We start from the raw sequence: 16,135 nt of genomic DNA, 5'->3' as shown, positions 1-16,135 counted from the left end.
GCACCTTATATAATCATTTATATCTATGCAGAGTGGGTCTAAAATGATCAAATCAGAATGGTAGCATTTTACACCCATTTTGGTAGGTCTTTACAGGTGCAAAGCTGTAGAGAGTCAGGCTCAATGGAACCGTCGCGTACGCATGTTCTACACTAGTAACGCTAATGGAGTTACTTCTCATTTATACCACTGCAGGTGAACAGGGAATCAGCTCTAGTCCCTTCTGTAATTCACTCGGCAAGAAGGCTCCAGCTGAGCTGTTACATTGTACTGGTGCATCAGTCAGCCAGTCATAGAAAAGAGACAGACCATGGATAGAAGTCAGGGTAAGACATTAAACAATGGGACAAGAAAGGGGGCAGAGGGCATAAAATGGTGGGTGGGGCAGGAAGGGAGAGAGAGAGAGGAAGCTGAAGGGTGAGGAAAGGAGAAAAGGAGAAAACAGAGGGAAAAAGAGAAATGAAGGAACAAGTTTGTGTTACATAATTATAATGCCTGGGGAGTAAGTATTGCGGAAGCCACAGATATCTGCAGAGAGGGCCTCAGTAGAAGGACACGGTGAAAAGACTGCTTGCCTTCCCCTCCCCCTCCACGAGTCTTCTTGGGGAGGAAGACTCTGCATCTTCCTTCCACCCCATGAAAGGAGTATTTTTCAGGAAGCCTCTGTGCTCTCTACACTGTGTGCTCTCTACATCTTCATCGGCAGGTGGCTTGACAGACCTTTCCCAGTGGTATTAGGCCTGCTGCTGGCTAGGTTGTATTTAATGCACTGTACGCGTGTCCAGTTGGCAACATCCTCAGGTACACATGCAGCTGGGATGTTCTACAGCATCCCTGGCACACTGTGCTCTCTGGGACATACTAGAGAAGCCCCAGAAAGGAACTGCAGCAGTGTAAGATCCCAGCAGCAAAAGACCAGGGTGTTGGAAGGGGGAGTTAATCAATCTTACAAATGATTCAGATTTGGGTCAGTTCCAGAAATGGGCAAAGTTGAAAACCGGTTTTCATTTTGGCTGACCCAATTCACCCACAGGAAATACTGGAAAGAGGAATGAACAGCAGGGTGGCCTTTCTTCAGATCAATCCAGTTAAAAGTTGAACTACTGGGATGGCGATTCCTGCCTTTGCTTACACTGACTCAAAACATTTGCTTCAAGCTACTGAACACAAAAAAGATGAGATCTGCAGTTGCCTTATGAGCCCTCCTGTTTATTTTCTTTTTTAATGTCTTATCATCCTTCAGTCCTGCCAGCAGCCTGTGCTGATCTGGTGCAAAAAAAATAAAAAATAAAAAAATAAATCACACATTTAGGTTATCATTTCAGGACATGATGCAGTGGCTACACAAGGGTACAAGCACTGATTAGTTGTTTAAAAAAAGGTAGTCCATGAATATCGTGGTAAAGGAAGTCTGATTTCCCAAAAGGCAAAAAATATCATACTAGAGTTCGCAGGGATTAATTATTCCAAAAGGACAAAACGCTTTGTACAATAATGTCATATCACATCACCACTCATCTAGGGCTCCACTCTGTCCTCAAATCTACAGGGTGGAATTTCCAAAAAGTGGAACAACTTGTGTGTTTGAGGAGCTGTAAGTAGCCGCAACGATAAAGGGACACTGTCAACTTGAATTGTTTTTATAAGCATTTTAAAAAAATCCAGTTTCTGATAATGTATCATTAATAAAAAAAAATAAAAGTCAGGCTATACTACTTTAACATCATTCAAAAAAACATTTTATAAGGACTTTGCGGATGTCTATAAGGGTCTTTTCAGCAAGGGAGAACTGACTATATATAAGTACAGTCAAATGCACAAAGTGAACAAAAATAGAGAAAAATTTTCCCCTCTAGCTACTTTCAGTTCTAATAATTTTAAGTGTTACTTGTAACTTAGGAGGTTCAATATTTTAAGACAAATATGATTTTCACATGGACAGTTTCCTTTTAAATTGCTCTTCCTTGGTTACTCAGCCATCTTTAATGATGCTGATTTCCACGGCCACATGACTTACTTTTCTGCTGGCAGGTCTCAAAAAAGGGAGTTGTTTTACAGCCTTAAGATGGTAGATTTAGCAAAATACACAAAGGCAAGTTCTGCTTGCAGATCCACAGATATAAATTCTGAATGACTTTCATTGATGTCAGTGGGTCACTCCTGATTTACATTAATATAACTGAGAGAAGACCACCACCCACCTGGCTCACCTTGATGGGACTGGCGGTGATTGAGACAGTCCCTGAAAAAAAATGGGGAAGGAAAGAGAAGCACATGCAGGCGGAAACATGGGTTGGCCCCTCTTCTTTCAGACGCTCTATCCATCCAGTATGCAGCCAGAAGAGGAGGGAAACTGAAGTCTAATGAAGTTGTGGACTGCTGCTTAAAAGTCTATCCCTGTTTCTACCCTCATTGACTGATGTGTACTGATCAATGGGCAAAGTCTTTTATGATACCAGCTGAAATGTGCGTATCTGGAGTAGAAATGTATAAACTGAATTGGCTCGATTAAAATAAGAACTGGCTCAAATGTTTGTCTCAAACTATAACTGAACCCAAAAGAAAATCGTTTTCATACTGCTTCTTCCCTCCATTACATTTTTATTTTTAAAAGTCTTTTCACTTTCTTATTCCAAGTAGGTCTGGAAATGGAAGTGCAAAAACGGAAACAACTGTTATTGTAAAAACAACGAGAGTTCTGTGGCACTTTAAAGACTAACAAATTTAATTTTTGTAGGCATAAGCTTTCGTGAGACTCAGCTCACTTCGTCAGATGCAGAGGTAGAATGATACAGTAAATAGGAAACATAGATATACAAGTGCACAGAGAACAACGGGGGATCTGGATGAAAGTCGGATACTTGAGGGCTAATGACAGTCATTGAGTAGAAGTTCCAGAGGGGTAGCCGTGTTAGTCTGTATACAGCAAAGACAACAAGAGTTCTGTGGCACTTTAAAGACTAACAGATTTAATATTTGGAGACATAAGCTTTTGAGAGGCTAGCTCTCTTCTTCAGATGCAGTAATACAGAGGTATGTGTTACCTATTTTTGTATTACTGCATCTGAAGAAGAGAGCTAGCCTCTCAAAAGCTTATGTCTCCAAATATTAAACCTGTTAGTCTTTAAAGTGCGACAGAACTCTCGTTGTCATTGAGTAGGAGGTGACAATGGGTGAGCAAAGCAATTTACCTCTTGTAATGAGAGAGCCATTCCAAATCTCTGTTTAAACCCAGTTTGAATGTGTCAAGTTTGCAGATCATTTCTAACTCAGCAGTTTGGAACTGTTATTGTGAATCTCCCAACCCAAGTTCACAGACGCAAGAAGTTAAGATAGTTCATATAAAATTCAGAAAAGCACATGAAGTTTTAGGCATTTATCTTGACTACATTCAACATTCAAATCTTTGAAAGTTTGACCAATCCTAGCCTAGAGCCAGTTTCCTCAACCTTGTGCTGATACTTCCCTATAGCATAATTTATTTCACACCATATATAATTAGCCATATATAATTAGCCTATGGGGAGCAATCTGACTATAGGTGATGGTACATTTTCAGCTAACTCTCAGATTTCAAAGGCTAAATCCAGCACCTAGCAACTTCTGGTGTATTTCCAACATACCTTGCAGAGCTTGGGCCCACAGACCAAATGACTGGATTCCACTGATCAATATATATACTAATAGCATATGTGGTAGCTATGGTAGGGATATCACACATCCATGAAAATCAAAGTCAGACTATGGTATGAATTCCACTGCCTTGTTCATGTGCATGTATCTACTAAATGTATTTTCCTTTTCATCCAACTTTTTTCCCCCAAAAAAGAAGATCACAATAGGGCCCTTTGTGATTGAAGTGCTTTTTGCAAATTTATTTTTGAAAGGAAAATAATTTCCTTGATCACTAGGCCTAGGACAACTAGTATCCTTTGCATGACACTCAGAGCTTGTTCAAGTTTGCTGATCAAATATCTGCATTTTTTGGCCACTGATGACCAATGATTCTTCATTTCCTGAATTTGTTCTATTTTCTAGGCCGCTTCTTTCATTCTGTAATTAGGTCCAAACACTATATCTCTTCCCTGCTCTTTCATCATGCCTGTAACCTGATGTTCGAGATAAGCATTACTTTCCTTTGACCTTTCAGTTCCTTGAGGCTACTGCAGCTCAGGGCCTGATCCTGTAAAGTGATACATGCGGTGTGTTCTGCCTGTTGTAGCTGATTGAGGGTTGGGGACTGGCATGTCAGGCACCGTATGCTGGTAGACTGTACATCTCCCCAGGACACCAAAGCCCTCCTCCCCCACATACTACCCTCTGCCAGAGAAGTGAGCATGCATCTAGAATTTTGTTGCTGATTACAGGATGCCATGTCAGCTTGGAGCCCCAAGGGGTTTGCCCAGTGCTTAGCAGTAAGCACCAGAACATAAATACATGCAGGATCGGACCCTCCATTATAAAGAGCCATTTGTATGTGCTTCTGCTCTAACTTTGTCACTGTCTGAAAGTTTTTTTTTTTTACCCAAATACAGGTGCTGCATGTGCTGCTGGGTCAAGCACTAGGAATCATGCTGCTTTGAGCCTTTTCTGTTTAAAGTACCAGAGAATGAATTTCTGGGTCTTGATGCAAAGGCATTGCCCTGCAAGGAATTCAATGTTCCTTGTTTAGGCGATCACAGTAGGGCCAGTGTCGGTGCCAGCTTTCCTTCTATAGTTTAACGTATGAATATTAATTGTTGATTCTGCTATGGGTTAGGGTTTCTAGTGTAGTGTCTAATGCAACATATTTACATTCATATTTATTACTGGTGTTGCTATGCAGCACCCTAGACACTTTGAAGAGGCTTGTGAAGTGTTTTTAAAGTATTATTAATGGGCCAGATCCCTCCTCCCATAGCAAATCCCAAGAGAGGGGGTCAAAAGAAAGAAACTACCTCAGCAGTCTCCTTGAAAAGATTTCTCTCCAATCATCGTTCATCGGTGACAAGGTTCTTATTCCCCTGCTTCTATCCTCTGGACACTCTCGAACACCCAGAGGCTGTGTGCCTCACCCAGAAACCCAGCAGATCTCCTGGGATATGCAATGACTCGTTTCTGGGGGTTTAGTGAAGACAGAGGCCATATGCATCCACACCAGCTCTGCTTCCCAGTGGCTCCTGCTCATCTGCTCCTTAGCAGACTGCCTCCAATACAGCCATACTGCTAGAGATCTCACAGCCTGTAAAAGGGAATCCCCAATGTAGCTACAGAAATGTGCTACAGCTTAAGATTCCCACAGCTGTCTCTCTCATAGGTCCACAGGACTGTGGGAGGTCTACTCATGTCCTCTTTCCACGTGGATCTTCAGACCTGCATAGAGCCCTTAAGGCGGGAAACAATGGCTGCAGAGTTCCTGTTCCATGTGGGATGGATGAGATCAGCATGGCTCTACGGGGGCAAGATCAGGTCCGTTGATATTACAATTTTCTCTCTACCCAACAGTCATACAGGGAAAAGTGAAAGAGAGACAAATTCCATCAATCCTGAGAGGGGTGCATTTACCCACCAGCAGCCTATTAAAAATGTCAAATGTAGGGAAAGGTAGGTTCCAGGATGACAGAGCTGATCGGTGCCTTACCTCCCATGTACAGAATTCTTCTGTTCCACACCACTTGGTAAAATGACTGTGAAGTCCACTGTCCTGTTTATCATATTTTCTTTCATGTTCACCAGGCTCTGATCAGGGATTACTCCCAACTCTGTGGGTGACTTCTGCTCACTCTGAATTTGACCTGCAGGAGGTTGAATTGGTGGAGGGGGAGCTCGAGCCTTCATTTTTCTCCTTAAGAAATAAAAAGAAGTGAAGAGTTAGTGATTTCAAATGCATTTCCTTAATTGGAAGTGCAAGTATGTGATACAAGGGAAATACTTTCTTTCCCCCTGAATTTTAAGTTATTTACAACAGCTTCAACAGTGGAAGCAATTTCTCTTTATCATAGAACTTTTTTTATATACGGTTGTTTTTTATTTTTACATCTTTTTCTCTAAAATAACATGATAATCTTGGGATGATACACACATCAGATTTCCACCACCTGTTTCTGTCCTCCCCCAAAATACTTCGCCCTGTCTGATCATCAAACATCTCCATGACACAACTGTTAATCTTGTGTATTCAGTGTGGGCTCTTCAAAAGTGTTCAGTATATGCCTAATTCTGCTCTCATTGAAGTCAATGGTAAAATCACATTGGCTTCTGTTATGGCTCAGAGGTGAGCAGCACCGTTGATCTCTCCATAGTCTCTCCATGGGATAAGCCTCCATCTGCACTTATCCCACAGTGGAACCCAATGGTTCACTGTACTATAGACTGTCTCACCTGGCTACAATACCCTGTTCACCAACCACATTTACTTCAGCCTGCCCTGCTGGGACTGGGTGGGTCCAGCTAGAGAATTCTCTCTGGGAGTTTGTGATCAAAATGAACTTGTAGTGACTTGGCAAGGAGAGCTTCTTCAAGAACAAGTATGATTTATTAGTTCATAGAAATTTAACAAGTATAGAGAAATAGGATTAAAATAATAAAAGCCTAGATGTGTATTTCTTACCTAAACCCAGCCTTTTCCTGCCAGTTTAGACAGGTTCCGCTTAAACCAGGCCAACTTAGGCACTGGGACTGGGTAAGACAGATTGCCCCCTTTAACTGCTGCCTCTCTGACAGTCTGACCCACCTCAGCTTGCAGGTTAACTTTGAAATCTTGAACAAAGGATCTTTCCAATGAATAAAAGTGCCTTTGTCTGACTTGGAACCCTACAGCTGGTCCAGACTAATCTATGAATTGCTCCAGAAGGGGTTGGCTATGGTCTCTCAATAGTGGATACATACATAGTATTGTCCACTTGAGTATGAGGCAATTAAGTTTGTCTACACTCATTAACTTGGTTTCTGCAACCCAAAAACTAAGCAGAACTAATTTTAACTCTTAACAAGCAAACTAAATAATATATATATATATATATATATATATATATATATATATATATATATATATATATATATATATATATTATATAACATGGATAACATTAATGCAGATAATTCCCACATTCTTTACAGCTTAAAATGAGAGCAGTTAGGCCAATGTTGAATACTTCTGAAAATGCAACCCAAAATATAGAGTATTAAATCTAGCCCTGCTGATTGGTGCTCCCCTCCCCACCTGCTCTGAAGGGTTCAAGAAGGACAAGATTCTTTTACCTTCTCCCCTCCAAACCTTGTGAACTTGTGCCCTAAGATACGGGAAGTGTTAGTTCTAGAGACGGTTACTAAGGTCTCAAACCTGTGAGGTGCTGAGCACCCTGAACTCCTATGGAAGTCAGTGAGAGCTGAGGGTGCTTAGGTCCTATCAGGATCAAGCCCTAAAAGAATCAGAAATGAGGAGATACTCCTTTTCAATGTCTCTGTTTCAATTTCTATAAACACTCAATTGTCCATTCAGCATCATTTGTGTAGTAAACTGAGTAAAACAAGGACATATCTAGTTCAAGACATGCAATGTAACAAATAAGACAATGATACCTATAATCTAGTCTTTAACAATGAAATTTAACAATGAATGATAAACAGCTGATCTGTGTCCCTAAATGAACAACACTGCTTTGCCCCTTTTGTTATTCTTAGATTTTTAAAGACCAAAAGGGAAGAACATCATGATCATCTAGTCAGACCTTCAGCAGGCTGAAGAATTTGATCCATTAATTCCTGCATCATATATTCCTATCTCTCTGAACTGGTATGTTTGCATTATTCACAACTATTTTCCTTCTATGTATAACTACAAAAATTTAATAAAACAGAACATTACATGGAATTCATTGTTTCCATTCAAGGCTTGGATGATAAACGTGTGCCTACCATCACATCAACCTGGAACACACATCAGCCTGGAATCCTGATACAAAGGCATACGTAAGTAATGTAAATATGAAAGAGAAATCTCATCCATGACATTTCTGATTTTGGGACACTTCTATAATCCACTTACAGTAACATTACATGCTGTATTATTTTGTGTATAAAGGAGGTGGATCCAAAGCCCAGGGAAGCCAGTGGGAAGACTCCTGTTGGCTTTGGCAGGGTTGGGATCCAGCCTTAATTCACCAGAAAACCAGTGACTGTTGTAACAGCTACTGTGCTATCAGTTTTCTGCTTTAAGGGCCTGGTCCCTACCTACTTGCACGGACTTCAATGAGAGCGTCGTGTGGCTTTAAATGATCTTTGGGTAAACTAATGCTCCAATTCCTCAATGACACACCTCATGGAAACACATTTCTAACTGTTCATTATGCGTGGAGCCAAGTCCTACAGTCCTTTCCTCCCTCTTTCCTTTTGATTTCACTATATTTACCTTATAAGATGAAGAAAGCAATTTTAATAAAACCTCCAATAAATTCCACTTGAATAAATTTAAATTTCAAATAATAAATACAAAAATACAGTTAGATACTAGAACAAACTGACAACAAAAATTGGAGATGCCGACGTGGACTCAACTGTGTTCCTGCTCCTCATGACTGGAGCTTAATTACTTTCAAATGCTCTAGCCTAGATATTGTGCTATTGTCTACAGTGCAGGGCTATCAGAAATGGGCTCAAACTGCAAAATGGGGATCCATGTCCAGAGCTGAATTTTCATCATCCCCAAGTCAATTTACATTTAAACAGCAACACATGGCCTTTGAAAGCTTCTTGAGGACAGGGTCTTGTTACACAGGATAGTAGTGCAACCCTAAGCATGTGAAAGGTTGGTTAGGAACTATGATACATGAGACAGCCTCTCCTCCTCTGCTAAGAAAGAAGTAATTGCACTGAATACTGGCATACCTTGGAAAAATAAGAGATCGTTCAAACAGTATCATGTTAATGGTGGCTCTTTACACAAGGAGAGTTTAGCCCTCAGGACACACCCTGATGCCAAGCCATTTTTCTCCAGAAACAGGTTACATGTTTTTTGAGCTATAGATGGAAAAGCTGCATCAACTTGCACCAAACAAACAACATCCTTAATAACAGAAGAAGGTCCACATTCACCAGGAAGTCAACTCTTATTTCTCATTTGTTTGTAGGTAGCCAGACACACACAAATAGGAGTATCTGGCCTAGTACTGTGCATACATTTAAGATGATTGGTTCTAATGATTAATACTCCAATGACCATTCCCATCAGACTCATGCGCTGCTTATCTCAGATTTTAGCATAATATAGATGTGAAAGCAATGAAATGTTGATCACACTAATTTACAAAAAAACCCTGCTAACCAGATACATTGATTTTTTTTTTTTTTTTTGGGGGGGGGGGGGGGAAGAGGGTTGTGCAGGGGTTATGATTTGGGCTAGCTCTCCTGCTACATAATATAGATGAGCAGAAACCAAGAAAAGGCCCAGAACATACCAAAAAGGACATATCAAAAAAGTACGAGTTATCTAGAAAAGGGGGCAGGGAGAGACAGAGAGAGACCAAATTCTGGGAAGCTTAATGCTGAGTAAGACCTTAATGTACATATATCATGGTGGCAAATAACAGAGGGAAATAACCTCCTTTCAGATGGAGTGCCAAAAAAGGACCATGAACCTAAGTCAGAAGATCAAACAAAGAATAAGTGGATTCAGGATGAAAGATTTAAATTAAACCAGGTGCATGATAGAGGAGCCCTTGTATCAGCTGTATACCATGTTGGCTCACCCTTACGCTGGAGTAATCCTTTCTTGGCCAAACATAGAGCCTTGGAAGCAAAAGTATGATGGTGGTACAGTGCACAGCAGCTGCTTCACACCCCTCGGTCTGCTCCTCAAAGCTAGCAAATGATCTGACTGACACCATCTGCACCTAGACTGACAATTCCCATGACAAGTTTTAGTCTGAGAAACCCAATAGAATGCCTGAAAATTGTATTTTATGCTAAAAATGCCCATAGAATGAGATGGTCACCAAAATGCTATGATATTACCCATGATATAGCTATGATACAGCTGCTTCTTTTACTCCACGCCTATGCAGGCAATAAATATCTTCACCTACAGATGCACACAGAAAGCTACTATTTACGAGGAAGGAAGAGAAATACATTGGCACCAGTGCAGATGGTGTAGAACTAACCTGTTTAAATATAAATCAACTTAGCAATCAACTGATTTATTTACTTCTCAATTTATTAATGATTCAGTTCCTGCCCTGGATCCATATTCTAGTAAGGCAATTGCACAAAAATGTATAGCTACACACTGGCTCAAACACAATGATTCACGTGGACTTGGCTGCTCAAAAATGAAATAAGCCTTGATTTCTTCAGCTGTTCTATTGTGTTAGGGTCGCCTCTCATTCTGTGTTAATGACGCAGCAAGGAAACTGGAGCGGGAACGGAGAAAAGCACAATGTGACTTTTCTGAACTCCGGGGAAATGGTCTTTTATTGTCAGTTATCTGCATTTGCAACTCTCTGAGGAACCAGTGGGAGGGGAGAGAAGACAGTGAATGGAAAGCAAGAGGAAGACTGAGAAAGCTGTGAAACTGAAAAGGTCAGAAGTTAAAGAAGAGGAAGAAGCGATTAGGAACAGAAAGCTGACTGATGATGGTAATGGGAACAGGGAAAGTAAGAAAGTTAAAGGGATATTTAGATCCGAACAACAACATAAAGGTGCATGCTATTTTCTAACACAGAATAAGACAGGAACAGGCACACTGGATCTGATGACCTACTGCTGGGGCCCCTCATGTAATTTATAGCCAGACTTGGAAGGATTTGGTTTTTAGTGGTAAATGTCTGTTGATTTCACCACACAGATACAAACTGATGAAAAAATATTTCTATTGATGATAGTAACAATTTACAGATATGCAATGTAAGACTTCATAGGCAAGATACTGGGATTTAGACTCTTGAAGTAGTAGATATTTGCTTTGTATATTTTGACATGGGATGTTGAAATTTGTATGTTAATGGTAGTTAAAGCTTTAACTTTTTAGAATCTCCAAGTCTATTGTCAACAAAAAATTGTGACCCTTCCCACTCTGACCCTCCCCTGATAATTTCCTGCAGTTATGAAAACTTAAATAAAAAAAGACCCCACTTAAAAACAGAAAGATATTATCTGTCAAAATTATAGAAAACTAAAAATCAAAAGCTGCCAAGCCTACTTATTTATACCTGTGAAAATTGGAATGCAAAGGGAGTGTAAAATGCGATCAATTTGATTTGACCATATTTTTAACTCACTTTGCAGACCTTTTGCACTGTTGTTAATGACTCTACAAAGAACACAGTGTAAAATAAGGTTTAATGGCTTGATAGGAGCTGGGGATGGGGTGCATACTAACCAGTGACCATTACTATATGTGTTAAAAGCATGCAGCATACACTCCCCCCAAAGCTGCCCGGCTATCACTTGACTTACTGATGCACACAAGGTCGTGGTCATGACCCACGCATACCCAGACATAACCCCTCTAGGCTGATAACTTTTGCTGGCAAACTTCAACCCCCTCCAAAATTAGAACTTTCCTAGGAATTCTACAGTATATGTATATGAGTATACATATATACGTGTTGTGTACATGTACACACACACACACACACACACACACACACACACACACACACACACACACACAGAGTATATGAGCCAGACTGGGATCCAGCTCACGCTCTCGTACCTATGGTGTTTTGGCAGGACAAATTGAAGCATACAGTCATAAAGGCTTAGTTTTCTTGTTAAGCTAATGCACACAGAGAGCAGACCTGTTGATTAAGGACGTGTATTTTTCACATGGTTACATTTCACACCATAACCACACCTCAATGCACTTTACATTTTAAAAAAATAGTAACGTACCTTTCTCTGGCTACTGGCAACTCTCCAGACTAATTTTAACTCCACATCAAAAGTGTGTTTTCACAAGAAACACCGGAACAGTCATGAGATTCTTGATAATCCCTGCTACCAGACTGCTGATAAAATTACAGCCAAGAACACTTCTAGCCTGGATGATTCAACCAATTTGTAAGCTAATATAAGAATGGTTCACACTGTGCCCCAATAGAAGATAAAATAAAAATAAGCTGTTGCTAATATTACATACAATACTCCATTTCTCCGTAGTCATATAGAGCTGTTTACTAAGGGCTGAAATTCCTTATCGCAATATATTCTAAACAGAAGAAAATGGATATGGCCAGGAGATAACTTGGTGATATAAACAAATCCTCTGGCACCATTATCCTAAGTCTCAGATCTGCCTCCTTGAGATTAGATTCCTCAAGGGGAAAATAAAACCAGCTCTTCCATACAACAGCAAGGGGAAGCAGCAGTGCAGAAATCATGAATAGTCTCTTGTGATTCTCTACACCTCCCAGACATAGCAGTGCAATGAAAACAAGCCAAGAGCCCTTTGGACCTACACCTCCTTTGGTTATTTATTAATAAAAGTGCAATATGATGCAACCTTGACATTCCAACTCCCATGACAAAAAAAGAAATAAAGAAAAAAAAATGAAACAAACAAAAACAGTCTGCATATCTGAAATACCACTGGTGTCAGAACTAGGACAGGCCCTGTGTGGTGACACTCTACAGCACAGGTTCCTTCATGTGTGGGTAGAGATCCTGGTAACTACAGTGATTCTTTCATTTCAGCATTCAGGACAGAGAATCCCAGAATTCTGTCTTTTCTCTAGCACAAAGGTAATGTTACATGCATGACGGTAAATAGGCTCACTTTTGCAAAGTGTTGAGAGCAGTCTGTCAGGCATTTAACAGGCTGAGGACCCACCAACATCCACAGAAGTTAAAAGCACTCATCACTGTGCAGGAAAAACTGAGCATCTCACCAGTTTGATCCTACTAAAAGCAGACTCTGAGCCCACCCCTCCCCCATGCAGTATATAAGCATTCTCCCAAATATTCATTGGGAAAATCCCAGTCTTAAGGGTTGTGGGCAAAATACGCTTTTGGCACAGAAAGCCCGCACGGAATCACTGCACCACTGAAGATGATGGTGGGACTGTCAAGGAGGTGTATGTGGTGACCAGGGCCTTTGCTGACTATTTATGGAAAGGATGGGTGGTTAATTTTAGTGATTTCATCCATTTTTAGGATAATCAGAAAGCACTGTCATTGGCACTTAGTCTGACATACATAGAATGCTTCATAATCTAGTGTCTTCAGCATAAATAGTTTATGATTTTACCTAACCTATTCCTAGCACGTATGTACTACTCTTGCATGAAAATAATTTTTTTTTAACATTTGACAAGCAGTTGAAATACTTATCGCAGACACACATTCACAGATTCCGAAGTCAGAAGGGACCATTCAATGAGTTTCACCTCCTGTACAACACCGGCCACAGAATTTCCCCCAAATAATTCCCAGAGCGCATCTTTTAGATAAGCATTCAATCTTAATTTAAAAATTGTCAGTGATGGAGAATCCACCAGTACCCTTGATAAATTGTTCCAATGATTAATTACATTTATATTAACAGAATGGTTCCCATTGAGGGAGGGCTCAGGGAAGAGTGAAATTTGTTTGACTTTAATTCTTCATTTCATTTCCACACTCTTAAAAAATTAAAAAACAAACAAAAACACCATAACCTTAACTGTGGACTTCCATGCTTTTTGGGTTTTGCTTTGGCTTTAAAACAACATTTTTTTCAACCTTTCTTTTCTTAAATTATTGATCTGAATTTTCATGCTTAGCTTTTAAATGTTGCAGCATTTTTTATGGAGATCACCCAAAGATATGGTGATAATGATTCCCTGAAGAGTGTGAACAAGTCATCCTGCACAGGTGAGAAAAAATTAATTTGGTCCTTGCACAGCAATGAATGTTATCAGCTTAATTTTTGATCTTCCATTTGATTCTAGTGATGGAAAAACCATACAGTATTGTGTGTTAAAAAAATTAGTTTTAATGCAAGAAAGATTTAAATTGAAAATATTTATAGATAAGCAAGTTGCGGCGGGGGGTGGAAGGAAGCATCACAAGATTTCCTTTTGTAAAATCTCAAAATATACAGTGCCTGCCAAGGGTGAAAGCTTAAAAGACGAGTCGTTTTGATATATATGAAAAATCTACTCAGGATTTGAGCTGAGATGTAGCATGTCTAGCAGAATGTCCATAGTTCTAATCTTAACTCTTCCATAGATTTATCATAAGCAAATAATTTAACCTCCCTGTGCATCAATTTTCCCATCTCAAAATGGGGAAAATACCTATTTATTGCATGGGTGACATTAGAATTAATTAAGGGGGTCTGATTCTGCCATCGGGAAGATACTCAACAGAAGTTTAAAGAAAGATCCTACAATATAGCAGAATCAGGCCAAATGTTTATAAAGCACTATGTAATTGCTAAATATTATTTTTCATTTGCCCAGGACTCAGACTCCTGTACCAACATTGTACTGACATTCTTGAGTGAATAGGAAGCAATCATTTTGCAGGAATGTCAAATGATTTGCCAGTCCTCAAGTGTAAGTTTGTCTATCTGTAAGCAAGCATGTGCTAGTTTCTTTATGGCAGGCTCCATCTTTCTACTTTCACAGGGGCTATTATCTGCTTTGTGTTGGTTGGTTGCCTTTTTCTTCCCCAATAATCTATCGCCCACCTTCCCCTGAACAATATTTGTCCAGTGAAATAAATTTATTTCCTGCATGAGATAACGCAGAGTGCTTTGTTTATAAGACAATGTAGTATTTTGAATGGAACTGGAGGCAATACAAAATGGAGAGATCATCTCTAAAAACCTTTTCAGGCTTCAATAGCCAAGGTATTCTCTTTCCATTACCATTTCCTTTATTTTTTCAAAACACTATCTTATCTTTACAAGGTGCCTTTTTTGTTCTATTGCTAGGGTAACCATATTTCCCAAAGGGAAAATGGGACACCACATGGAGATAGCCTGAATCCCCCCCCCTCCCCCGCAGAGGTGGCCCAAGCCACTTGCCCAAGCTCCCCTCCCTCCCCTGGCGTCATTGCTCGCTCAAGCCCTGCCTGCTCCCCGCATGAGGCAGGTGCTGGCATTATTGCTCATTAGAGCCCTGCCTGCCCCCCGCCTGAGCCCTGTATCTCCCCCTCTGTGGGGCTGGCATCCCCACTCACCCACTTTTGCAAAAAAAAGTGGAGTGCAGAGGAACATGCAGGGGGCTATTTGTCCTGTTTGCCAAAAATGTTGGGACAGCCAGGACAAGGCTTAAAAAAGGGACTATCCCAGTAAAAACAGGACATACAGTCACCCTGTGTATTGCTGACTTTATTCTGATGCTTTCATACAGAAGCCAAAACTAGAAACTTGATCACAAAAGCACAGGCTTCGGACCCACTGGAAGCTTATGAAGGATATTTTCAAAAGAACAAATGGGACTTATGTGCCCAATTCCCATGGAAAGCCAATGGGTGCCTATCTGCCCTTTTTTGTCTTTGAAAACCTCCCCCCAAAATACAGGATAAAGAGTGAAGTTTGCAGATGCACAGATTTTAAGACCAGAAGGGAGTAGTCTGACTTCCTGTATAACACACAGGCCAGAGAATTTCATCCAGTTTCTCCTAGATTGAGCCCTTCTTGAATGAGAGAAGCTGAAGCTCTATGCATTTGTGAGCCTTGTACTTTTAGCAGATCCTAATACTTTTAGCAGATCCAATAACTGTGGAAATAAGTTATGCCATATAAGCACCTTTTATACCGGTACAACTACATCTACACTGGGGAGTTATACGGCTTTAACTACATCTAAACTAACATGGTTAAAGCGACACAAAACTACGTGTAGACAAGCCCTAAAAGGCAACCAGGATACCTTTTATTTGGAATACTCGGTGAGCCAAATCATGATTCAGCAAGTTCCCCCTGAAGTTGGTGCAGGTGCCGCCTGAACAAGTTCTGCAGGTGTAGGGCCAACAGCTCTGTGACAGAACTGCAAGCTCCCAGTCACTCAGCCAGCATGTGGCGAAGATCGCACTCTGTGCTGGTGTGAGGTGGAATTAGATTGGTTTTCCCTCAGTACAGAGGTGCACAGCAGGTAAGCAGTGAATACTCTTTAATTATCAACAGCATATGCTTGAGTGCATGTTAAGAAAAAACCACAACCTTATG

General features: G+C 40.4%; 1 protein-coding gene across 6 annotated transcripts in view; it reads right to left on the bottom strand.

Moving 5' to 3' along the window:
• Positions 1 to 16,135, bottom strand: part of COBL (cordon-bleu WH2 repeat protein) — a 167,964-nt gene that overhangs the window by 109,707 nt on the left and 42,122 nt on the right. For all 6 annotated transcript variants that reach the window (XR_010924179.1, XM_067569992.1, XM_067569990.1 and 3 more), the window contains exon 2: positions 5,621 to 5,824. Coding sequence is in view for 5 of the 6 variants with exons in the window: in XM_067569992.1 (XP_067426093.1) it covers positions 5,621 to 5,824 (204 nt within the window). In the remaining variant the exon portion in view is untranslated. The remainder of the gene's footprint in view (positions 1 to 5,620; positions 5,825 to 16,135) is intronic.

This window comes from Emydura macquarii, unplaced genomic scaffold (genome assembly GCF_026122565.2).
Source record: "Emydura macquarii macquarii isolate MOO-44397 ecotype Brisbane River unplaced genomic scaffold, CSIRO-AGI_Emac_v2 contig_2975, whole genome shotgun sequence".
In the NCBI taxonomy this organism is placed as follows: Eukaryota; Metazoa; Chordata; order Testudines; family Chelidae; genus Emydura; species Emydura macquarii.
This window is presented reverse-complemented; position numbering and strand designations above follow the sequence as displayed.